The sequence below is a fragment of the Rissa tridactyla genome, chromosome 2 (assembly GCF_028500815.1).
Source record: "Rissa tridactyla isolate bRisTri1 chromosome 2, bRisTri1.patW.cur.20221130, whole genome shotgun sequence".
Taxonomy (NCBI): domain Eukaryota; kingdom Metazoa; phylum Chordata; class Aves; order Charadriiformes; family Laridae; genus Rissa; species Rissa tridactyla.
The window spans coordinates 52764774-52789350 of NC_071467.1; the positions used below are offsets into that span (position 1 = coordinate 52764774).

The window sequence follows — 24577 nt, forward strand, 5'->3', positions numbered from 1 at the left end:
GCTGATAACCGCATCTCCAAGAAGGCTATGCTGGCTAACAGGGCGGCACTTAAATATTGTGTTCACTTAATCAGATGAGAACTATAAAGTGTAGTTGCATGGTTTCTAAAAAATAAACCTTTCTCCTCTAACTGCTCTTGGGAGGGAAATAAAGCAAATGGCATTTCTTTCTCTTATTTGGTAGGAATTTCTTTCAATTGCTGATGTGTTTGTTTACAAAATTGATCTAATTGCCAGCTTCTGGGTATACCTATTATGGTGTCTGCTGTATTAAGTGTTATCCTGAAGGACAATGAAAGGATGCATGTTTGGAGACAAGGAAGGGAACAACATTCTAGAAATTTCCCTGTTTAAATTTGGCAATTATGTTTAGCATGGATGCATTTATAATATGAACTAAAAACACAGTGTGAAATGAGTAATTAGTGTGTTTCACAAGGTAGAAAAGGGACAGACTGACCTGCATAAGCTTTCAGTTTTATATATATATGTCCTGATTCTGTTACACCACTGTGCAAACTCAGTGGAATTCATGTAGTTAGTCTGAATAGAAAATTACAAATGAGGTCAAGCTTCTTACTCATGTGTTTTCACTAACAGTAGCATTTAGGTGCATGTTACAGATCTCAGAAACTATACTTAAAGTCAAAATTAATGGGAACTTGTATAATACTTAGTAAACATTACACCTAGGCATTTGAGCATCATGAAGATGCTTACATTTAACTGCACCAACCTGCTCCTTTAACAGAAAGAACATGAAGTCCTCTTGGTTGTTTATAATATACGTGCTATGGCTGAACGGACATCAGTGCGCACCGACAAGGCAGGAGGAAATGAATCCCCGGGAAAACCTGAAGCGTATGTATGCTTTTCTTACCAGGGGTCTGCTGGAAGCCCCTGGGCCCAAGTCTCCAATCTCCTGGTGCATTTTGACTTCCATACTCACTGGTGTCAAGAAGATCTGCTTTCATGTGTGGAGCTTTGAAACCATCCTATAGCTGACTACATGCATCCACGCACACACAATAGGGAGATAAGAACAACTGGGATAAGACAATAAAAGGATTAACAGTTAAGCATCCCTTTACAAAAAAAGTGTTTACAGCATTTTTATAGGTTATTTGGTCCCTCATAGATCATTAGAATACAAACTGAACCCCAAATTCAATTCAACAGATTTTAAATTATTTTGTTTGTCTAAATAAACTTTGGAAAAGATGGTTATTACAAATAATTGAAATAAAATTATTTACTTTAGGAAAAAGTAGCTATTCTGCATATGCTCACATTTAAGCATGATTTTAATTTGGGGATAGGAATCCCAAGAGGATCTGCCGTGACACGTTCCTTTGCTTCAGTCTTTGTTAATAATATTTCTGTAACAAACAAAAAGTTAGGGGAGGGGAAGGAAGATATAAAGGGAGAAATGACTGACGTGCTTTTGTCAGTCTCAGGGTGATGTGTTCTTTTCTTGTTTTGTATAGCTCCGGTGATATTCAGGGTATTTCTGCAAAGGGAACAAATACAGATAAAGGATAGGCAATCATGCAGAGCTTCAAGGTGCAACGTCTGGGCCAACTTAGGCCATTGGGTTGGGTAACCATCTATAGTCATTATTTCATAGTAAGCCTGGAGACTGTATTTTTAAGAAAGTAGATTGAAGGCACCTGTAATCTACATTTTCAAAATGTAAAGGGAAGCTGTCACAGGCTGCTTTCAGATCAAAGATAAATATATAGGTTATATGATTAGAAAACTGATGAGTAATCCTTGGAGATATCCAAAACCCAGGATGAGGTCCTGAGCAACCTGGTCTAGTTGACTGTCCTTTGAACAGGAGGGTTGGGCTCAATGATCTCCAGAGGTGCCTTCCAGCCTTAACTGTTCTGGGATTCAGTGATCAGCAGTGGGACAGCTGAGTATATAGCTTGAATTACACACAGCTGATCGCTGGCAAAGGTTCTGGGACAGATTCTTATCTGATGGAAGCTGTCTTGGCTCTGTGTTATTCAGCATTCACTATCTCAAGATTTGGCTCTGCAACTGTAGAGAAACATAGAACTGTTTCATTCTCCCTCATCATCAGTGCATGACAATTTGTGATAGTGTTAAAATCTGATTAAGTCACTGTATAATTTGGCTTTTTTTAGTATTATCTGAAGTTGGAGAGAAGTATGTAGATGAAGAGGTAAAGAAAGCTTTGATTGGTATTAAGCAGATGAAAATTATGATGCAAAAAAATGAAGATAAGCACGTAGATCTGATGAAAACCTTGAAGAAGAGCAGTGAAGAAAAACAGGTAACTTAAGTGCATCTGGATTTTTTTGTTTGTATTTTTGTTAAGATGTGGCTATTTTTAATCAAAGATGAGGGGGGTTGTACATGGATTTATCCTACCTCCTGGAAGTAGTACAGCCCGCCATTGTGCTTAGGCCAATAGGCAACCCAGATGGGATCCCTTGGTGTCTCCCCTTTTCTGGGAAGAATGTAAACCACGTTGTATGTACACTCTGAGCAGCATACATCTCTTTACATGGCCATAGGATTGATAGGAAATCTGCTTCTGCCCCAGAAGAAAACTTTCATGGCATCTCACTGCCTGTCTCCTGGAAGCAGGAGTTAGGACAACAGACATCCTACATCAGCCTGTCAGGAACCTGGATGTTCACATTTCAGAAGAAGTTAAAAAATTAGTTTATATTTGCCAGTTTCTTAAGAAAGAGCTCGCCTGCTGGCAGGACCCTGTCAGACTGAGGCTTCAGCCCTGAGGGAAGCTTTCAGACTGTGCTGGAATAAAGCACTGAACAAGAGCACCGCCTGCCTCACTGACGCCTCTTCCAGATTGTGCGGCTCTTTTGAAAGCTAGAGGTGAAGAGTTTCTGTCTTTCCTCAGAAATACAGCTTTCTAACTAGTGGCATGCTGTTAATTTTTCCCTGTGGCTGAATGTCTAAGTTATTTCTAAAATGAAACTGGAAGAGTGAGCACTAGACAAAATACAGCTGAGTTACCACTAGTTAGCAAGTTACCTTCACTCAGCCCATCCTGGCTGCAAGGGAAAACATGGTGTCTGACACAACTTTCCTTGAGATTTGAGCTCTCTCATTTCATTCTGCAGCTGGGAGGCAACCAGTGGCAGCCTAGGCACAGTCAAGCTGATGGTGACCATCATGTGGAGATATGGTTGTTCTGCAGTAAAAGGAGACATTAAATGCTGTATGTAGACTTTGCTTTGGAGGGAGAGCCTGAGCTTTCTAACATCCAGAAGCTAGAGCTGCTGCAACAGCAATGTGTTGAATAAACTATTGCACTTACTGCTTATTTCTAGAAATCCTCTGCTTCACTGAATTCACACCAAGGCAACTGCAAGCAATTTTATAAAGGTGTTTTGTGGGGAAGGTCCAGCAGATCTGCCCTGCATGTCTTTATACACCACAGGCCACAAGATGTTTCCCAGCTTGCTTTGCAAACTTCAGACCTTCAGAAAAATATCAAAGCCACAACTGATAATGTGCTCTGGAGAAAGTACAGGGGATCTGGGGAATTTCCAGTGTCCTAGTGCAATGCCTAGGCTCAGAGCCACGTGCTCAAATGATCCTGAGAAATTGAGATTACTTTATATTTTAAAAAATCCAAAGATCCTAACTATTACTCTCAAAGAAGTTGAAGGAAAATCCCCTCTTGGCCCAACATCTGGTAGATAGTTTAAACTATTTGTATTAGCAAGCTAAAAAGTACCTGATAGCTTTCTAACATCTTCAGGAACACCAGTACGCTCCCATGATCTACGCTGTTGTTAGCTTTTACTGGATGATTTAATTTACACAGGACTTACATCCATAGCGAGAGTTCATAAAACACTGAATAAATGTATGAGAAAGATCAGAAAATAATTTAACATAGACAATGAAGACCACAGTTACTGTCTCTACCAAGCACATTCTGACAGAAGTTTTCTTTTCTGTGACCCTCTTCCCTATTGAAAAGATGCCAGAATGTAATGAGACTGACCAATTAAAAGGTTTCTGTCATACTTAGGAACAACTTGGAACATCGTTTGGAAACCTAAGCTATTAAAATATCTTGTACTTGCGGAAAGAAATTCACGATGTGCAAGTTGCTTCAATATGAAAAACTCTTCTGTCTTTCCCTTGCCAAGTCTGTTCTAAAATGCCACTTCTGATCTGCTCAGCTCTGTGCTCTACCTGATGAAGAATGATCCAGTAAATAGAAGCAGCATTGTAAAATGCATCTTGTTTCCCTTCAGTATGGAAGGAGTGCCTCACACTTCTCCAAGAGCGGGAAGAAACCCCCTAACTACAGTCTTTGGATTAGTATAATCCCAAACAGAGGAAATGCTATACTTTTACATGTTTCTGCATTAGAGGAAGAGCTTATGTATGGCAAGGACCTAGCCTCATGGAATATCAGTCCCTTAAAGAATACAGCAGAGCAACAAAAAAGGGCTATTTGTGGAATAGATGAATAGTGCAGATATGATATGGAGAAAAAATTACATGAGTTGAGCACATAACCTTGTGAGAGGTTGAATGCTTCTTGCACAGAAAGATGTGTGGGCTTTTTTCATAACCTCAAAGATCCAGGTAGACTGTAGAGATCCGTTTGGTTTTGTAGGCTTTGCCCTCTGTTTTTCATTTTTCAGTTCCCTCTATTTGTGACTCCAGCTGAGAAGACAACCTACCCTAATGGTTAGGGATTAGCAAAAAATGGAACTATAAATCGCCGAAATGGGTGATGAACACTGGGATAAGTATTTAGAATATTAATCCGAAAATTGCCCTCAACTGAATCTTTTTTCTTACTCAGCAAGCCTTGCGACTTATGGACGAAGTAAAGGAAAGATTAGAAGAAGAAGAAAGACAATGTCAAGCATCCTTGAAAAATTTATGGGATGAATGTGAATCTTGTTTAGAAAGTACCTGCATGAGATATTACACAACTTGCAAACATGGTTTATCAACATTTAGAAGAAAGGTAAGAAGAAATTTTCTAACTGTGAAATAATCTTGAATTCACCTAACAGTTTTAGAGAGAGCACATCTTATTTTCTCAACACCCAGATCTGCCAGTTATTTCAGGTTACTAAAATTAATTTGATTTGGAGTGTCTGGAAATATGAAATCATACGGCAGAGATTACATGCAATTATATTCATTGAAGATTGAGCCAAAATGAGTTCAGTTGCACCCTGGCATGACTCCATTGACACTGATTATTCCCCTGACTCCAACAGAGTCACTCCAGATATACAGCATTGTCTCTCACGGTAGGACTTGCATTAAGATGCTTAATAACTGTTTGTGAAAAATAAAACATAGATTCTTTATGGTCCATCTGAAAATCGGCAGAATAAAAACTGTAGATATACTTAGCAAAATTCCATCAGAAAAAATCACCTACTAATACAACATCATTCTTTCCTATATTTATTTTATTTTAAATCTACTCTTTAAGTAACAAAACCACTTTAAAAGGCTTAACTGTTTTTTAATAAAGGAAACTGTCAGCAAAGGAGATTCCCCTAATTCTACCAGAAACTTTCCTGGCTGGCATGTTATTATTACAAGACTTAACAAAATTGTAATCCCATTTTTTATTTGGACATATGCTTTAAGTGCAACTTAACAACTGAAACTTTGCAATTACTGCTCTTGAAATTTTACCCAGATTACTTAACTTTCACATCCCCCGGCACTGAAATATATGATAACTTAAAAATTAAATGTGGTGTGTTTCAGAAGTGACAAGCTTTAGAGCAAAGGTGTTTAACATTTATGCATATTCTTAAAATTATTCAGGCAAAAATGTGGAAGATATTAAATTTAAGACTACTGGTGATACTTTGGGCTTTTTAGATACCTCTCATGGATACCTTAAATGTTTCCCTTGGAATTTCAAGAGTCTGTGGATGTCAGATTGAAATTAATGCAGTAAAAGTTACATGCTGCACTGTCACTGTCATTGACCCTCTTGGTAACTTCCTCAGGGAGCTATATGGTTTCTTTGAAGCATTCAAAGTAAGAAATCTGTTGTGACCTAAATCTCTTTCAAAAAAGAGGACAAAGACGATAGCTGTGGCTGATGACACACAGGCAGCAGGGGCAATACTGACTAAGGCTGTTCCTGCAGTGCTGTTTCACAATCTTCTGAGCTGCACTAGCGGTCAGATCAAGCCACTGATTTGATTTTTTTTTTTGAAAGGTATATGTATGTGTAGGTGTATGTACTCGGCAGGGTGTTTCTTAACCCACACTAGTTTTCTAATGCCATGAAGCGCAACTCCACAAAACATTGCATCTGCTCAGGCGAAGGTAGCATGTTAAAGCACTGAGCAGGGAGCCAGTGGCTGAGACCCAGGGTCTGGGAACTCCACAAAGCAGAGTGGACACCCAGTCTCTTCCATCATCAAACCACAGACTCAGGGCCACTGCTTCATTGATTTTAATGGGCTTCAGTTTGCAGAAGCATGCGAGGACTTGGCCACTGGTGAGAGAGGGTAGGGTGTTTGCAGATCACAGCAAGAACAATTGCCTTCTGTTCCCTCCACTGCACATAAGTACCACAGAAATGTTTCCAAGATAAAGTCCAAATTGTTTGTTGGAAGAAACCCAAACGCCGATACTAACTTTGAGCCTCCACAGATTAAAGGGCAACTGGCAACCCTTTTACTCCAGATCTGATTTGGAGCTAATGATTTAGACTGAATGTACTTTCACTCTTTAGAGTCTAGTGTCTTAAATTACTTTGGAGAATATGCTGTGCTTGCAGTTATTAAGAGGGCATTGTTTCTATGGATATTTGAAAGAGAAAAAATAGAGCTTACTTTCCTGAGAGATGAAAAACTGTTTACCTGTCAAGCAGCTGATCTAGCTCTTTTTTATACACAGGTTGAAGATTTTTTGAGGAAAATACCTCCACTCATTTTTACTTTTCATGAGGATCAAGGAAAAGACATCCAGTTTAATGAAAAGCCTGAGAAAGAGGATACCCAGCTAGTAAAAATGGAAAATCTATTTAGCCAACTATTATCAGACATGGGCTCAATATTTGACAGAAGTTTCATTTTTTTTAAGCAGATGCAAAAAGAATTTGACCAGTCTTTTCAGGCGTATTTCATGTCTGATCTGAACTTGAATGAGTCCCCCAGCATGCCAGCTTTACCTGAGGACACCACCAGAAATGACGGCTCACAGAAAGGCTGGGGTATACCTGGCTTCTTACAGACAATTTTTGATTTCAGCAGGACAGTGTTTGAAGGTGTCAGTGAGGTGATTACTGAAGTATTTGACGAATACAGAAATAGTAGAAGAGATGTGCCAGAACAAACCAAAGGTAAGTGTTAGATAATGAAAATTATCTAATGACAACTGCATTGTCAATAATATCAAATCCCTCGGGATTGCTAAACTATGGTAGGGATTCAGTTTGAGGTATGTTGGTGTGAGATACGGTATGGAAGCTCTGGAGGCTTTCTTGGTTAAACAGGCATGGGTCAAGGATAACTTTATCAGGTAAATTAAAAGGTACAAATCACCTAGAAATCTCAAAGAAATGTCACAGGGGGACTTAAGGGTCCTACACAGCCTGATTTTCACAGCAATTCTCAAAGCATTTGCAAGAGTTCCTCGGGAGCACTTGAATTCATGACGGACGCGGGTTTCCATAAGGCTGACTGACAGGTCTGATCCCAGCATTTGTCAGGATATGATATGTATCATGTCATATTGACACGTCACCAATTCTAAAACATTAGAGTAATTCTGTGACACGTCAAGGCATATCCCTGCCCTTGTCAAAAGACACTAAGCTCAGGCAGACAGGTGCCAGCCCTGCTCTAGGCTTCCACTGCAATGCAGCGTGCCAATCAAACCCAGGCCAGCCATCAGGTTTTCTAGGGACCAGAAAAATCCTGGGCATAACTTGGTTTCAGGTGATGATAACTCTCAATAGAGGAGACAACCCTCAATCACCTTTTGGAATACAAATAAGCCTTATCCTTCGTATCTTACAAATGCAAACAGAAAAACAAGCATCATTCAAATACGTGCTGGTGCCTATCTATAAGGAGATCACAGTAAGGACATGCCATAAGTCTGAGTGGTAGGGGACACAACCACTATATGGTCATCAGGAAATATAAACTTAAGTGATTCTACAACCGCTTTTTTTAATTTTTCCTGTATCTTGGCTCATGTTACCTCAGAAATAAGCTTTGGTACTGTGCTCTCATCTAGCTGTACATGATGATGAAACATCTGGACTTCTAAGGGTCAAAAAGATCTTATCAGAACTTGCATGTTTTAGAAATAATGTGTAATAATAGCAATTGTTTGGCTATTAGTGGGGAATACACTACTATGCCTTTATAAGGGAATATACTTTTGTGGCATGAATTCCTTGAAAGAAAACATGATTTGTATCTTCTGACTTCTACTTTTTAATGTTTTATTCCTTTTTTTTTTCTTTTTTTGGGGGGGAAGGGGCAGAAGGGGTTTATGCCAGATATTTTGGATTAAGGCAAGAAATTATATTCTAGCACACAGAGTAGGTAACAAACGTCTATTTATCAAGACCCTAAGCTTAATGGCCGTCTAAAATTATGGTGACTTCATTCTAGATCCCGACAGAAGTGGCATGTTCTCAAAGATTGGATCAGGGCGCCATAGGCTTCTGTGCAGGGAGCTTCGGGAGAACTCCTCTGGATGCCCACAGTTTCATGAGAGATGTCAGAAATGTCAAGACAATCTTTTGCATGGTAAATAGCTATTTTCTGATTTTTTTCCTGTAATGCATTGATAACTGGTTTGCAGATTTTGAGGCTGTCATTTTCCACTGTGCTGTTTCCATATTTTTGGAATTAACATTGAGTCACTGAGTTTCTTCTCAGTAACTACCGATACAAATGCTATTCCTCATTCCAGATGATTTCAATTACCTTTCCCCACTGTCTCCACAGAGTGTCAGTATAACTCAGTTGTTAACATACCGCTGGAGGTCCAAAGAGACTTTCTGCACTCCATAACAAAATACCTATATATTCTGTTGGAGTTGCCATCCTGCAGCGAAGCAAGAGGCCAGGTAGTAATCCTGCCTGGGTTCAGAAGTGCCAAGCAGAAAGTGAGGAGAAGCTCCAACTCCTGACACTCGCTTCTCCTGCAGACATCCAGATGTAACGTCAGGTAGCATTCCGCTCCTCACAAGGAAAACAAGAGCTGAACAGCCTGCAATTACTCTTTGTCGAACCATGTCAGCAAACAGGGCTGACATGACGGACAAAAAGGGGACTGCTTGTCAGTATGTAAGGAGATGCACTCCCCATTGGCACCTGGAAAAAATTGAGACTGCATCACCTAGAACTGCTCTCAGGACTCCCACCGCACATAGCACATCCATTTCCAGAATTATTTAAGTCTTAAAAGCCACAGAATATGCTTAAACCCAAATGTCTTCAGAATATCTCCAATGTGGCAAATATTAATGATCCGATGATACATTTTGAAAAGAATATCAGACCACTTCCATCTCACTAAAAATGTCTTTTTGTCTACAACTGTCTATTACAGATAACAATTTCTATCTGTGGTTACTGTACTATCAGCCTGAAAGGGTCCCTTGACAGTCCTATTTGACAGGGAATAAATTGAATTTTTCCACAGTAATTTTTGTATAGGTTTAATATAATATTCTTGTTTAAAATCTGCATTTTAGTAAAGAAAAAACCAGCAATCTCCAGTTCTGAATTCATGGTAGATGATACTAGTCAGATACTAATGTCTATCTATTGTTAGATAAATATTAGGCCTTAACACTCAGCAGGAACACTAACATACATTACAGGCTTTCTTCTAATAACCTAAATACTTGGAAGGACTGATAATGGAATATGAGCAATTAAAAGATACCGTGTAAGGGGATTGTGAAGTTCCTATATGTAAAATTTACCAGCTCTTATTTAGCATAACAGAAAATCTATTGCCATGAAATATTATATAAACCTTAAAGTACTTGGTAAGTCATTATAATACAGCAAATGGGATAATTAATCCATTTAGCCATTATAAGCCTACACTAAATCTATCAGTATAGGCCAGCAAGAATTACTTCTTTTTTTTTAAGCATTATTTAAACACCAACCCAAAACATGCCCCCTTGCTAGACTTTTTTACAGTTTTCTATACTTCAGATAGAAAAGATGAAGCACAAGACATACTACTTTCCTAGAAGTTTCATGCTGGCTGTCTTTTCTAACAGATTGCCCCAACGTTCCTGAACTGCACATCAAGTTTGATGAAGCCTTTAAACTGGTTAATCTCTCGGGGGAGCAGTATGAGCAGATTCTCCAGGTGGTTCAGCGTCATACAGAAGACACTTCGTACTTGTTGAACAAAATGAAAGAAAGATTTGGGTGGGTGTCTGAGTTATCCAATATGACCATCGGACCAGAAAATATTTTCAATATAGTTAAGGTAAGGGTTATCTTCCAAAGGGAACTATTGCACAGTGCTGTCTTTGACCTACGCTTTGCTCATACTTATGCTCTTGGGGATTGTGGATGTTTGTACACATGTAATGTTTGGGGTTTTACAACACAAAATTCCTACTCATCTTGAATTTATGTATGCTCGATAATCCCTCGAAACTCCAGAGATTAGAAACTCTTTTCCTCTAAATCCTTTTAGCCTGATGGATGGCTCACAGGCTAACCTGAACCACTGTCTGATAGGAGCAAATTGACACTAGCAGCTTTGACTGACCTCAGATTACCTTCCCAGATAAATTTCACTGTACCAGTCAAATCCTTATTGGAGCACTGAATATCTAGCTATATGTCTATGTTTGTACCTGTATGTCCCAAAACTCAAAGAAGGCAAATATTATGCAGGTTATTGCAGTGGAAGCTGCATATCTTTAACAGCATCTGTCAATACTCCAATAAATACATCACAATTAACTGTATGTGGCACACAAGAGTATAACCAAGGTAAATTCAATCCATTTTCCTGGGCAAGGGAGAAATCTTATTCCCCCTCCCAACTCAGAAATCCAACGTACTACTATTACTACAAAACTTTATATGAAATGATTGTGCAATCCACCAAAAATCACAAAATCAGGAACAAGGGGACAGGCAATAGTTAAGCACACTTTCCCAACTGAGTCTGAGCTATCTGCTCTAGAAAAATAAAGCTATAGAACTAAGTCTGGCTTGGAAAAACACATAGGAAGGAATAATTTCAATCACACAACCTTTGTCTCAAAACTTTGAAATTAGTGGGACAACTCACACACAGGTTTTCATTAGGAGATCAGAAAGTCTTTATAGATGTATACATGGTATAAATATTAACCTGCAGTTCTTTAATATGGTCTTGCAGTGCCACGTCAGCTTTTCCCACCGCCTACAATAAGCTTTGGCATAAATTCAGACACCCACTGTCTCCTCAGAAGAAAGTAATTTAAAGAAAGTAGAAAAGTCTGAAATATTCCTCTCTTTAATTTTCCCCTTTTAAAGACAGTAGGCGCAGCAGGTATAAACAAAACTGAAAGTATCCAGTAGTTCATAGTGTCTAAAGTATTGATTTGTTCTCTTCTAGGTGGTACCCGGGGATCCTTCTGGTAAAAATGAAACCGTGGTAGACGTGAATATTCTGACTTCACCTACTTTTACCATTAAAGTTCCTCCCAACTTAGACACAAAGAGTGCTGAATTCATTGAATACATAGCTGGGAAAGCACTGCAACTATATAAGCAGAATTTTTAAGTGGTAAGTTCATTCTTTCTCCTTTCACAGAGAACGCGAGTCTTTATAAGAAGTGTTTACATCGCAATAAACTTGAGTTGGCACAGGATTCAGTCACGGTATATTTGAGACCGTCTCCTCAGAAATGACACATTGATTGAGAGACAAACACAAGCATTATGGAAAACAAAAACAAATGCTCAATGTTCTAGCCTGCAAAACACAGACATGATGATATTAAAAGACTTGACTTATTTAACTGTGAAACCCTCAATCTTTAAGTAACATCTGGGATGAGGTAATGTGATGATAAATGTTCCTTCAGAAAAGAATTGCCTCACAACCACAGTGCAGAGCCTTGGCATCGGAAACCACGTCTTTGTGTTCATTAATCACGAATGAACTGGAATTACCACTATTTATTATGTTTTTTATTTTAGGCGGTGTTTAAGAGCATGCTCTTTGTTATTTTTTATGATGTAGGACTGCAAAGTTAGAATCAGCACCAGGACTTGAAAGAGGTGTCTTACCATAACATTTTCCCATTAGCAGTGCTCTGCTTAGACTAAGTGTTAACAGTGTCTGCAGTTTACTCGCAGAAATGTGCACAAAAAGATCCTTCTCATGGAATTGTAACCATTTTTGCAGAAAGGGCTCACAGAGGCCTCTCTCCATGCTTAAGAGATTTCCAGATGGAGAGAGAAGAACCAGGCAGAGAGGCGGGGGAAAAGAGCACTTTGTATTCTCTAACCCCACAGGGAATCTCCAGGAAAGATGGGGTAGTTTCAGGTGGCATCATGCTGCTGTGAAATTATGTGTATATTATATTTAAAAAAGAAACTTTTAAAAGAGTATTTATAAACATATAAAATAAAATGTTCATCACAGTTTCTCTACAGTTTTCCTTCAAAATTCTCTGTAATTTCTATGCAGTTACTGATGATATATACTATTTCAGATCATGTAAGACTGATCTTCAAGGCCTAATGTGACAAGATTAATTTACTTAGTCTGATTATGATTTTTAGCCTGAATCTTAGTCTGATTCTTCTGTGCAACGTATATTGTGTAGCCATTTCATACCCAAGAAAACTGAGTGGCATTGATTTCCAATTGACGATACCATTTTACTTTCAGTTTCCACAAGATTCAGGGTACATGAAAGAGTGATGAAAGCAAAGAGTTAAAACTTGGAAACATCTACAAGAAGGGAAAAAGAGAAAAAAAAAAAAATCTGTTTCCGTCTGGTTTTTATGTTGCGTATGTTTCCACAGCAGGGCACTGATACATTCCCCATACACTTATTTTTCTAACATCTTTTTCTCAGTCCAAAACCAAAATGTTTAATCACCTTTTTTTTTTTTCTCCTAGGAAAGAAGATGTGTGAAATCTTTCTTCCTGAAATCCAGTAATCCAATATTCTTTAGGTGAAAAACCCCTAAGCTCAACATACAGCTAATTGTTAAATGACTATGATTAAAATAGTTGCATATAAATAAAATTTTGCTTAGTAAATACTGTGACATATGAGCTAGCAACCGACGACTGTAGAAATCTTTTAATTCAAAACCAAATTCAAATCTATTTTAATATTCATTTATTTTAAAAAGATCTTATTTATGTTGTAAATTAGGTAATCTTTGATAACCAGCTATGGCCCTGGTTGTGCAAAGATTTAAGGAAATAATCAGCTGTAAGCATACAAATAATTCCTATTTGCATATTTAAATTCCAGCACATTCTTAAGCCTTTTCAAGATTGGTCCCTACAGATGTTGCACATTCAGCTAAGTCTGAATCAACCAGATTTCCATATGCATGTAGCATATTATTTTCCAATGAAAATGTTCCATTTCTTCTTCTAGTTGCTTTTGATGTTTATCTTGTACATTAAATGACTTTTCTGAATATGCAGTAATGCGTAACTCTTCTGCCTTTGGCATTTCTTACTTGTAGTTCGCCTCTGGAGTCATAATTAACAGGGAAACCTCTATCAGAAAAGATGTTTGTTTTTTCCTAAATTATACACATTAGCTTGCAAGGGTATTTGCAAGTTACAATAAAGGTTAAGAACGGATATATCTCTTAGTTAGAAGCAGAGCTCTAGGTGGATTGGTTTCATTTGCTATGCCTGGTATTTCTATGCATTTTTTACACGCTGTTATATTCACCATTTCCAACTGTGTCTCTGCTAAATAAATTGTATTCATTTCAAAGTGTACAAAACTATCTAGATTAGGTACGAGTACAGAAAAATAACTATACCCTAATTATACCATGCCTTTTCCTTTACTTCTATACATGCAAGTAAGTATACACATTTATACCAGAAAAAGGCCATTTCATTGTTTCAATTAGTGGGAAGGATATGTTTTCCTGCCTGCTGTAAGGAGAAGTAGCATTTTCTAGTGCACAGTCTTCTAGTTGCATTCAACCTCCATGACACATGCCTTAGAAGCTCCTAATCATGAGGGATTAGCAGTCGTAACTCCTGTAAGTACACCGCTTGTCAGAAAGTTGGGCTTTATCTAAGAGATAAGTGGCTTATACAGACTCCTTGACTTTTAAGATCATCATACCATAGAATCATAGAACGGTTTGGGTTGGAAGGCACATTAAGGATCATCTAGTTCCAACCCCCCTGCCATGGGCAGGGACACCTCCCACTAGACCAGGCTGCTCAAAGCCCCATCCAGCCTGGCCTTGAACACTTCCAGGGATGGGGCATCCGCAGCTTCCCTGGGCAACCTGTTCCAGTGCCTCACCACCCTCACAGTAAAGAATTTCTTCCTAATATCAGTTTGTTTTGACTAAGAGAGAGAGTACACCTAGAAAATTTTCAGAGGACACCACGCTGGGTGCAGAACGAGGAAAAGCCGTTGTGGTTTGGCACACAGACTTGGGCTGGGTGCCCGGGACATCCCTGTCAGGGGGACCAGCCCCGCGCGGGGCCAGAGATGGCGGCTGTAGAGGATTTCCAGCCGGAGGCGAGGAAGCCCACAAGGGCGGCAGAGGAACGGACACCGGACACCGCCTGAGGGCGGCCGGGGGGGCTTCTTGCGCCCCGCTTGAACCGCTCCAGGTCCTCTCCGGCCCTGCGACGGAGGCGGGAGGCGGCAGCGCTCAGGCGCCCCCCGCCAGGAGAAGGCTGTGTCTGGGCGGGGAGGGAAAGGGAAGGGGAGGGAGGAGGCGGTGGGGCCCCGCTCCGCCCGTTCCCCGGCGCCGTTTGGCGGGAAAGGCCGGCCTTTGTCGGGCTCGGAGGAAGGGCGCCGGCGGGAAGGGGACAGGCGGGCAGCTGCAGCCCACCCCGGCCCGCAGGGAGCCGCCCCGGGCGCCTCTCGGCTACCATGCCTGCTGAGGGGGAGCTGCCGAGCGCCCTGGAGCCCGGCGGCCCTGAGGCCGGCGAGCCGCAGTACCTGCGGCAGGTCCGGCACATCCTGCAACACGGCCACCGAAAGGAGGATCGCACCGGCACCGGCACCATCTCCGTCTTCGGCATGCAGGCGCGGTACAGCCTGAGAGGTCGGCACCGCCGCGGCCCCCTGCCCCTGCCCGCCGGGGCTCCAGCGGTCGCGGCCCTGCGCCGGGGGAGGGGATGGGGACGGGGACGGGGACGGGGACGGGGACGCCATCTTCTTCCCCGGCGGTGCCCCGTTCCCGCCTGCTGAGAGGGAGGCCTCTCCCCGCTCAATGCCGGGGCTCGTAGGTGCTGCGGGGGGCTGTAGAGGCCTTTAGGTCTGTACCGGCAACTCCGTCGCCCTCTCCCTGCCCGCCAGCCTGCGGCAGCTGGGACCCGTGCTCTCCCTCGGCCCGGCGGCCAGGCCTGGCCCGGCCCCATCGCTGTCCCCTGGTGAATAAACGGGAAAGATCTTGAGATAGCCTGTCCTGGTCCTTCCTATCGTTCAAGCATAGTAGGAAGGATGGTTTGTGAAATAGATTTGCCAAAAATTTTATCTCAAGCCTGCACTTTCCATTGGAAATGCCTATACATACATCTGTATGCTACACCTTGGTGTCTTCATGGGGGAGTTGTCGAAGTCCCCACAGATAATTCATCTTACCCCTCTGCCCAGGAAAAAAAAAGTCAGGTTCTTGTCTTCCTTGATCTGAATATGAGAACTACACATCCTTTACCAGCTTCTTTACTTCATATCCAAACCTCTGAATGGCAGATAGGTGGTGGTATTACTGCCTGTATGGAGGTCACCCTGACAAATCGCTCGTCACCTCTGACACTCTGAAACTTTTTTCAGATCAGTTTCCGCTGCTAACAACAAAGAGGGTGTTCTGGAAAGGAGTGCTGGAGGAGCTGCTGTGGTTCATCAAGGTTCAGTGTTTGGATGTCTCTGTGCCTGAGAGGGGTATCAACAGAACGAACTAGTGTGGAATGGATTAAGACATTTTGGGTAACTGCAGATGCTTCTGTTCGTACGACAGAACAGAAGAAGTGTAACCATCGAATATTTTGACTACAAGTTGAAGGCATTCTTCAATTCTTCACGACATTCTGTGCATTTTAGTGGAGACTATTGCATTGTTACCAGTCAGAAGAGTTTTTCTGTTTCTTTTTAAGGGAAATAGTCTGAAATAGTGAGGCCTTTTGACAATTTCCCTGTACCCTACAGTTATAAAGCCTAGTACAGTTTCTTTTATTTGTGTTTGAATAAGAAATCATAATATGAAGTAGATTATAGGCAATTTAATGGTCTGCTTTTTAATATTGAGGTAGCTTTTATTGATTTGAACAGAAACAAGCAGTGCAGAACCACAGGTGAGATTAGGCTGACGTAAACACTAGGCTTTTTAGTAGCAAAAACCTGAGATCTAATGGAGATAATAGCTGTAGTTAAAGTATTAAAATTCAACTGTAGATAACACATTAAGATATAAGTGTTCCTTTATATGTTGTGATATTATGCAGGTATAGGAAAGTCTACCTAACCATTTGCTAGATAGCAGCACTCAAATACACATTCATTTTTTTACAGTATCTTTATTCAAGTATAAAAGACTAGACACTCCTCAAAACACAACACTTTCTGTGTTGGATTTTTGATTGTGCTGATCTGGACATGTTGCAGAACTCATTGAGATTTCTCTGGGTCATTTTGTCATTTTTGTCATTTTAACAAAAGGATTTTTAAGACCTTAACCTCATTATAGGTGGCTTGGCAAAGACAATGCCTGGGCTGTAAATTTTTTCTTTGCCTACTTTTATCTGTCTGTAAAGTACAGTCTTGTTCTCCACAAATGTGTAATGAAATAATGTACCACAGTTGACCTTGAGACTGTACTGTTTGTCCATTCACAAAGTTAGAAGAATCCTGAGATAAGTAACAGCAGCATGGCACTTCATACTTCATTCTAGTATGTTGCTTGTAAGTTTTATTGTGTCCATGTGCAAGAACCTCATCCAGTACATTAATCAGAGTGTTCATCCTTTACAAGTGGAGAAATACTGTAGACTAGCAAAGCTTAATATAGCTGTTTCAAATCTTGTCCTCTGTGTTGGGATTAGGATGTAGAGTCCTTACTGTCTGTGTTTTGTAGGGTTCTACAAATGCCAAAGAGCTCTCTGCAAAGGGTGTGAAGATTTGGGATGCTAATGGATCACGTGAGTTCCTGGATAAGCAGGGTTTCAGCACCAGAGAGGAGGGGGATTTGGGACCAGTTTATGGTTTCCAGTGGAGGCACTTTGGAGCGGAATACAAAGATATGCACACAGGTAATCAGAGGCAAATACAATCTTGATTGCTTCGTGAGATGACTGTGACACCTCACTTACCAGAATACCAATGCAGGGTCCTAATTTCCATGATACAATTGTGCTGGCAAAACCTGACATTGTTGCACTACATTCATTGGAGACAGTGGAAGAGAAAGGTTTTATCCAGTCTGCAGCTGGAACAAAGTAGGACGAACCTATGAAGCTATGGTGTGATTCAGTACCTGTTGGTATTATTTTCAGTTGAATGGGTTCATTAGATGTGCTCTGAAGTGTCTTGATGGCTCTTTTCTAAGTCACTGAAGGAGAGGATGTACAAAACGTTTAGAGGACTGCCATAAGAAAAAAGTTATAAATGGTTGTCCCTATCTGGTTGGGGTGTTTTTTAACTCAGAATAACAACATAGTTAATTATGACTTTTCTTCTTGGATTTTTTGTCAATACAGTCTCAAAGTTCACATTAGTTACAGATTTTAGACTTGGTATTGGCATGTTGACTGCTGGCAGAATACAGTTTTGTGCTAACACAAATGATGCAGATTGTGAACTGACATGTCTCAGAACTTACTAAAATGTTTCAGCATTCCTGAACTTAAAATGTCTGAGGCATAACATAGCTTGGAAAAAAAGAACAAGATAAATTCCCATAGGTCTCATTACTAATAGATTTCCTTAAAATGCATTACTAATGGATAGGCAATTAGCTTCAGGAACTAACATAATCACTTGAAAAGGCTTCTGGCACAGTATTGCTGGCAGAAGAATTCCCTGAGATGCTAATTATGTATTACTACCTTGTTTGCCAGCTTGGGTCTCCCTATAACCATAATTTGGTATTGTTTGGCAATAAGAGTTATTAGAAAAAAATTAGTTACCAGCCATGCTGATTCACTGGCATGATTCAGAGCAATGAATAACAACTAATGATTCTTTTATTCTGGAATCCATTCTAATGTTCAGTTAATTCCAGTGAATTTCTTATGTAAGTGGTATTGAGCCTAAAAATCAGCCTGTGAGCGTCGTTGGGTGAAGTGTAATATCCTGTGCTATAAATGATTAAAGTTCCCTTCTGGCACTAAATGCTATGGAAATTTAGTTTTAATACATGACCTTGTGAGTGCTAGATGGATGCTTTTATTCATCTGTCAAAAACTTTCTCCTTTTGAGCATGCAAAGAATGCTGGCACCCCATGTTACTGATCTGGGCATAATTCTATTTTTTTCTTTTTTTTTTTTTTTTAGAAGGAGCACTGTAGTATGCAAGTTTAACATCTAGAAAAGCATCTTAATCTGGAAACACAACGAGCAAATTATTTTAAATACCATGAATGACTAAGTGGTAATATCATAGAATCATAGACTCATATCTTGCCTGTTCCAGTACAGCTTTTGTCCTGTTTAGGTAACAAGCCATCATGAATAACAAAATAACATGCTTTGTGCGATTAATTTTTTTGTATTGCGGCTTTTGTTTCCTGGGATGTAGTGTTTATGCAGACTTCTTATTTGGTCTTAAAAATGGTCTAGTTGTTGAGGCTTGGAATAAAGTGTTCTAAATGGTCCTATTTCAATAGGTGCTAAAGGTACTCAAAGCACATAAAGAGATGGAGGGATGCAGAAAAATACCATTGTGAGAATTTCACGTGCCTTAGAGCATCCTAAGGAAGATCAAGAATAACCTGCATTTGCAGGGTGCCAACTGATAAGTTTAATCACTTTCTGAGTTACAATAAAATCATCAGAAGTTGTCACTTGGGTATCACTTTTCAGTGGGATTTGGGCTGGGCTTTAAAAAAATATCATGACTTGAATCTGTCTGGCTTAGATCTTGTTTGATATCTTTCTTCAGATTACTCCAACCAAGGAGTTGATCAGTTGCAAAAAGTGATTGAAATGATCAAAACCAATCCAGATGACAGAAGAATCATTATGTGTGCTTGGAATCCCAAAGGTATTGGACAGCAGACTTTTAAGTGAATGCAGTTGGATATTATCTTGCTGTATGCTAAACTATGTTCTAATCCTGTGTCAAGAGTCAGTTCCATTGGATATCCTTGCTTATTCTTTATAAGATTACCAGGAATGTGGTGAAAATGACCAGGCGTTATAAGCTTCATTCTCTTTCCAATTCGTTCTCATGTTCAGACCTCAGAATTTTTGAACCTTTACTTCAAAGTTTTTCTCTCCAGGTTAAAGTAAGGGATATAGCTGGCTACCACTGTCTTTGACATACAGACAGCAATTCTCATTTTTAAAAAGCTAAAAAAAACCAAACCAAAAAAGAGTGTACGAAAGCAGTGTGTCTGTTTTTTAGCCATATAAAAAATTGTAAAGTTCACAAAAACCTTAAAGCTAGAGAACAAAAATATTATTTGTGTCGTAATCATCTCCTTGAACATCAGTCGTCTAGATATCCATTCACTCTGTAGGGCTACTTCTAAGTCAGAGCTAGTGCCAGAGAATGTGTAACTTCAGCATCAGCAGGTCTGTGCACACAAAAAATCACCCAGCATCTTCCACTCATGTCTCTGAGAGGGGTTGCCATATGCTGTTGCTGTTATTTTTAAGGTTAAACATTCTCGGATACGAGGAGATGCCTGGTTAAAGTTTTCCTTAATTGCACTGTAATTGCACTATCTGCACTTTCAAGTGTAGATAAATATTCAAAAGATCTTTTGTTTTTTGATTATTGTTTTTTTATTGATCATTGCTTTTATATCTCAGCAAGCACTAAAGGCATGTTGCAATGGGAACAGAGTAAGATGAAGCAGTTGGAGGTCGCTTTGGGGTACATTCTTAATTTTACTCTTAATGTCTTCCTTTAGGGAAATCAACTGTCTCGCCAAGGTGAGTAAAACTAAACTGCTGTGCAGCATTATGGCATAAATCTGTTCTGTGGAGTATCTGTTTATGACTTTTCTGGTCATACAGCCCAGGAGACAGCTTGTCATGACCCAGACTTAATTGCTTAGGCAGCAGGTGCTTTTAAACAAGAGAAAAAACAACAGAATGATAGTGTAGTTGGATTTTTGCGCTCTACTGTATCTCATTAAGTGCTTGTTCAGGTTTTGCATCTTCTACATTTATAACACAGTAATGCTGTTACAATATTTTTTTTTTCCCCCTCCTTCCTGTACTGCAATTCCTAGATATTTCTCAGATGGCTTTGCCTCCATGCCATGCCCTTTGCCAATTCTATGTTCTAAATGGTGAATTGTCTTGCCAACTCTATCAGAGGTCTGGAGATATGGGACTAGGAGTGCCTTTCAATATTGCCAGCTATTCACTGCTCACATACATGATTGCCCATGTCACAGGGCTAAAGGTATGCTATTTAATCATTTTACTTAATCTTGTCTGAGAAGTGAGGACTAAAAGATAAGACTCTTCATGTCATGTCCAAGAAAAACTGGAATGAACATGCTGTTCAAAATCTTGCTGAAATATGTGTAAGAAAGGGCCCTGTGAATTTAATGTGAATTGTCTCTGGTCTGTATGGGCGGTTAGGATCAGCAATGTAAGAATTCTTAAATTCAGGTCAGACAGAGAGAAGATCCTCCATGTCTTTGTAACTGAACATGTCAAAACTGACCTGTTCCACTAGTTTGCTCCTTGGAAATCTGAACTGAGCACTTGTACTTATAGGATAATAACATACAAGTGATTACATTTTGCAGCATGTGTTTTTTATTGGAAGCAAACAGTAGCTCAGCGGTTGCTGTCAAGGATCCAGTTTGGATATTCTGCCCACCTAACTTCCAGCTCTGATTTCAGCCGGGTTTTTTTTTCATCTCCTACTGTAGATGATTATGTGGAGTGGTAGTATGTGCTCGAATAGCTACTACCCTGACTCCAGAGCTGTATTTTGTAATTTGGCAGTGTAATTTAAATGCACTACAATCTTGTGGAAACACCTGCATGTAAAAATTATACTAGCAAGGCCATTTGGGCCTGATCTTCGTGCTACCAGCAGCATGAAGGGGAACTTAAAATAGGGAAATAGGGAAGAATCAGCCTGCACAGCAATTGCAGGCATACATAAGAAATTAGGTCAAGGTACTAGAAAAAGTTTAATGTTATGTCCGTAAAGCAGCTGTTGCCTTTCATCCACTTCCTCTCACAGCTTTGGTGGTTTTTAGCATAATATATCCGAGGCTTGAGTAGTCAGAGGCCAGAAAAATATCTGATAAAATTTACCTAAGTTAAATTAGATTTCTCGGGGGCGGCCAAGTCACAGAACTTGCAAGATTGCAAAACCCATCTGGATGGGTTTGTAAGTGCTTTGGGGTTCAGCCTGTGACTGACACCTCCACTGCCACAAACTACATTGTTTAGTAGTGGCTAAGGCAACTAGTCTGAAACCAACTTTGGCAAGTCCAGCTTATTAGAAGTGCAGTGGAAAAGCTGGATGTCACTTCCCCATCTGTTTCCATCCTGATGAGCAGATGAGTAGTGCTCCATTCATTTACCAAAGCTATTATCCTAGCAGGATTTCAAAGATAACTTTTTTGGTAAGCTAGTGGAAATTTCATTATATTTCTCATTTATTATGTATTAGTCTGGGAAGACAATGTCCTTCAAAGCTTGCAAGGATGCCTTGATAATCCAATCTAGTACAGAAGCTGCAATTCCGCACTAGATGTAAGATGTTAAAGAGTCAGTACTGTAAGCGTTGTAATGTTTTGTTTTCTTGAAACCTGACTATCTGAAAACCACATGTATTCTCCTTTCTCTTCAGCCTGGAGAGTTCATACACACATTAGGAGATGCTCACATATATCTGAATCATGTGGAACCTCTGAAAGTTCAAGTAAGTACTTTGTATTCTTGTTTCCTTTTGTCTTCCACAGTGCTTATCCAATAGTAAGTTATCTTGGTATCATAAATATCCTTTTGCAAATATTAATTTGTGTGGCTTTTCTTCTTATTTCTATCCTAATAATTGTAGTACCTTAACCTGTGTTCAACTCAGGTAGCAAACAGAAATACAATACAAACATGACTGAAATGGACATCAGTGTACTATTCTAGAACCAAGTTAGAGATCCAGAATCTGTACTGCTACTTTTGATTTCATCATTCCAAAACATTAGAAAACAATTCCACCTAGTACAGATAAATACAAAATAAAATGTCTTTGTATTATATCACAGAAGGATAACTTATCAGTTCACAGAGTTAATCAGTATTACTGTTTGGCTAGATAAGGCTATATTTTCTTCAGAAAGTAACTTGTTGCAATAGGAGCAAATCAGAATTTTATTTCCTTAGACTTAGCTCGGACTGGGTGTCCTTACCATTCATATGGTTCAAAGCCATACAGTTACTGGTTTGGACCCAAATGTCCTGTGAGAAACTGCAGCACATTTGATGCTTATCTGGGTCAGAATTTCCAATTTAGTTTCCTCTGGAAGGAATCTAATTTGTAACCACTGGAATTGCTCTGCAAATTGAAAATGCTTGCAGTGCATTTTGATGATCAGGGAATCCACGGCCTGCTCCCTATCAAAACACTAAACTAGATTCCAGCTAACCGGATTATAATTTTCTTTTTTTTTTTTTTGGTAGTATAAATGGAGGAGGGAAAATCTACATAGTTTAATCGGAACTGATATTAATGAAATCTAATTTATAACACAAAATCTCTGCCCTCAAGTATTAGCTTTATACAATAAGCTTGCTTTTATTTCAGCTTCAGAGGGAGCCAAGACCTTTCCCCAAACTCAGAATTCTTCGTAAGGTTGAAGACATCTGTGACTTTAAGGCAGAAGATTTTCAGATTGAAGATTATAATCCTCATCCACCTATTAAAATGGAGATGGCTGTTTAATGGTATAAACCAGCTTCTATTAATGTGGAAATGTGCCTAAGCTACTTAGCTTTTTCTGTCCTTAAAGTTACCAGGTTTTTATATACTTCAAAAGGTACATACTTTGTTACTGAAAAAGAAACAGATACTAGTAGACCAGTACTGCCTTCAGAAATAAACTCTAGTCGTACAGAACAGATGATAATTTATTCCTGCTGTACTGTGCAGATGCTAACCCAGTTTTAAGTCGTTACTGAGATAGTTTTCTACATGTTGTTTCGGTTACCAGTGGCCACTTCTGTTACCATTCGGTTACTGTGTGCGAGTAGCACTTGCTTACATGCTCTATTTAGTACTGAAAATAAGAACTTTTATGTACGATAGAGGATTCCTTGAAGGTTGTAGAAGGCTTTAAATATGTTCTAAAGAGTATATGTTTAATAAAGCTTTTTAAAAAAGTATTTTGGAAGGGATGATGCATATTTAATTTTAGTACGTTTGCTTATAGTTAGTAGTAAATAAATGTTGGAAAGCAAAGGTAAATTCTATTTTACTTCAGGATCTCGAAGGGTGAGATCTAGCAAGGAAAAACAAACTCAGTCTTCCCATGGTCTTGATTTATGAACCGTCAAGAAGACAAAAGTTATTAATGGAGCTTTGTCTGAAGTGCAATCTCTGCATAAATCTCTGTATCAGCATTTTATTCCCCAACCCTACACGAATAACAAATTGATACAAATCAGAGAGAGCTGTAGTTAAATAGAGGTTACCAGGTAGTATTAGTAACGATCTGTCTGTCATCATTTAAGACCAGATCCCACAGACATATGGACTAATTTTGCAGCATGGAGCAGTAAAAGTTAGAGATAGTAGTAGTGATAGGATGAATTGTTTTCTAATTTCCAACAACTAGGACTTTTTAAGCTTAAATTGTTCTTCTTTTTTCCTGACATTTAGACCAACGTAACAAAATTGCAGAAAGAAGATGTCATTACCTTTTGTAAGTACATCAAATGTAAATAGGCTTGTGCTTATTAGAAAGGTTCTCCTCAGTATCTACTCTAGTCCATTGTTCTTGCACAGAGATGATCAGAATGTACATGCTAGTTCAGCTGAGATCATACGAGAAACATGATATATGGAAGAATCAAACCTGTCTTTTTCTGAGGCTGCATTAAATGAACACTCCATAGCCAGCCTGTAGTTAAACACACTTGAGTCTTCTTTCAAATTACTGAACTCACAGATAGTAGTATTCTTGTGACTAGACCTGAGCACCA

At 39.5% G+C, this 24577-nt stretch overlaps 2 protein-coding genes across 2 annotated transcripts; both read left to right on the top strand.

Moving 5' to 3' along the window:
* Positions 1 to 758: 758 nt before the first annotated feature.
* On the top strand, positions 759 to 11784 carry CLUL1 (clusterin like 1). Its single transcript, XM_054192675.1, has 7 exons — positions 759 to 861; positions 2154 to 2302; positions 4829 to 4996; positions 6910 to 7354; positions 8640 to 8777; positions 10274 to 10488; positions 11617 to 11784. Exons 1-7 carry the CDS (start codon positions 759 to 761, stop codon positions 11782 to 11784), a joined length of 1386 nt encoding a protein of 461 aa, XP_054048650.1.
* Positions 11785 to 14932: 3148 nt separating this feature from the next.
* TYMS (thymidylate synthetase) lies at positions 14933 to 23744 on the top strand. Its single transcript, XM_054193008.1, has 7 exons — positions 14933 to 15284; positions 16016 to 16089; positions 17313 to 17487; positions 19338 to 19439; positions 20638 to 20813; positions 22227 to 22298; positions 23181 to 23744. Exons 1-7 carry the CDS (start codon positions 15110 to 15112, stop codon positions 23316 to 23318), a joined length of 912 nt encoding a protein of 303 aa, XP_054048983.1. The 5' UTR covers positions 14933 to 15109; the 3' UTR covers positions 23319 to 23744.
* Positions 23745 to 24577: the final 833 nt, after the last annotated feature.

Bases quoted from the DNA above. Each gene is read 5' to 3' on its own strand.
- CLUL1 (XM_054192675.1), top strand. From the start codon at position 759: ATGAAGTCCTCTTGGTTGTTTATAATATACGTGCTATGGCTGAACGGA. The intron at 862-2,153 runs GTATGTATGCTT...GGCTTTTTTTAG, and splicing joins TCCCCGGGAAAACCTGAAGC to TATTATCTGAAGTTGGAGAG. The intron at 8,778-10,273 runs GTAAATAGCTAT...CTTTTCTAACAG, and splicing joins TCAAGACAATCTTTTGCATG to ATTGCCCCAACGTTCCTGAA.
- TYMS (XM_054193008.1), top strand. From the start codon at position 15,110: ATGCCTGCTGAGGGGGAGCTGCCGAGCGCCCTGGAGCCCGGCGGCCCT. The intron at 17,488-19,337 runs GTAATCAGAGGC...ATCTTTCTTCAG, and splicing joins ATACAAAGATATGCACACAG to ATTACTCCAACCAAGGAGTT. The intron at 20,814-22,226 runs GTATGCTATTTA...CTTTCTCTTCAG, and splicing joins CCCATGTCACAGGGCTAAAG to CCTGGAGAGTTCATACACAC.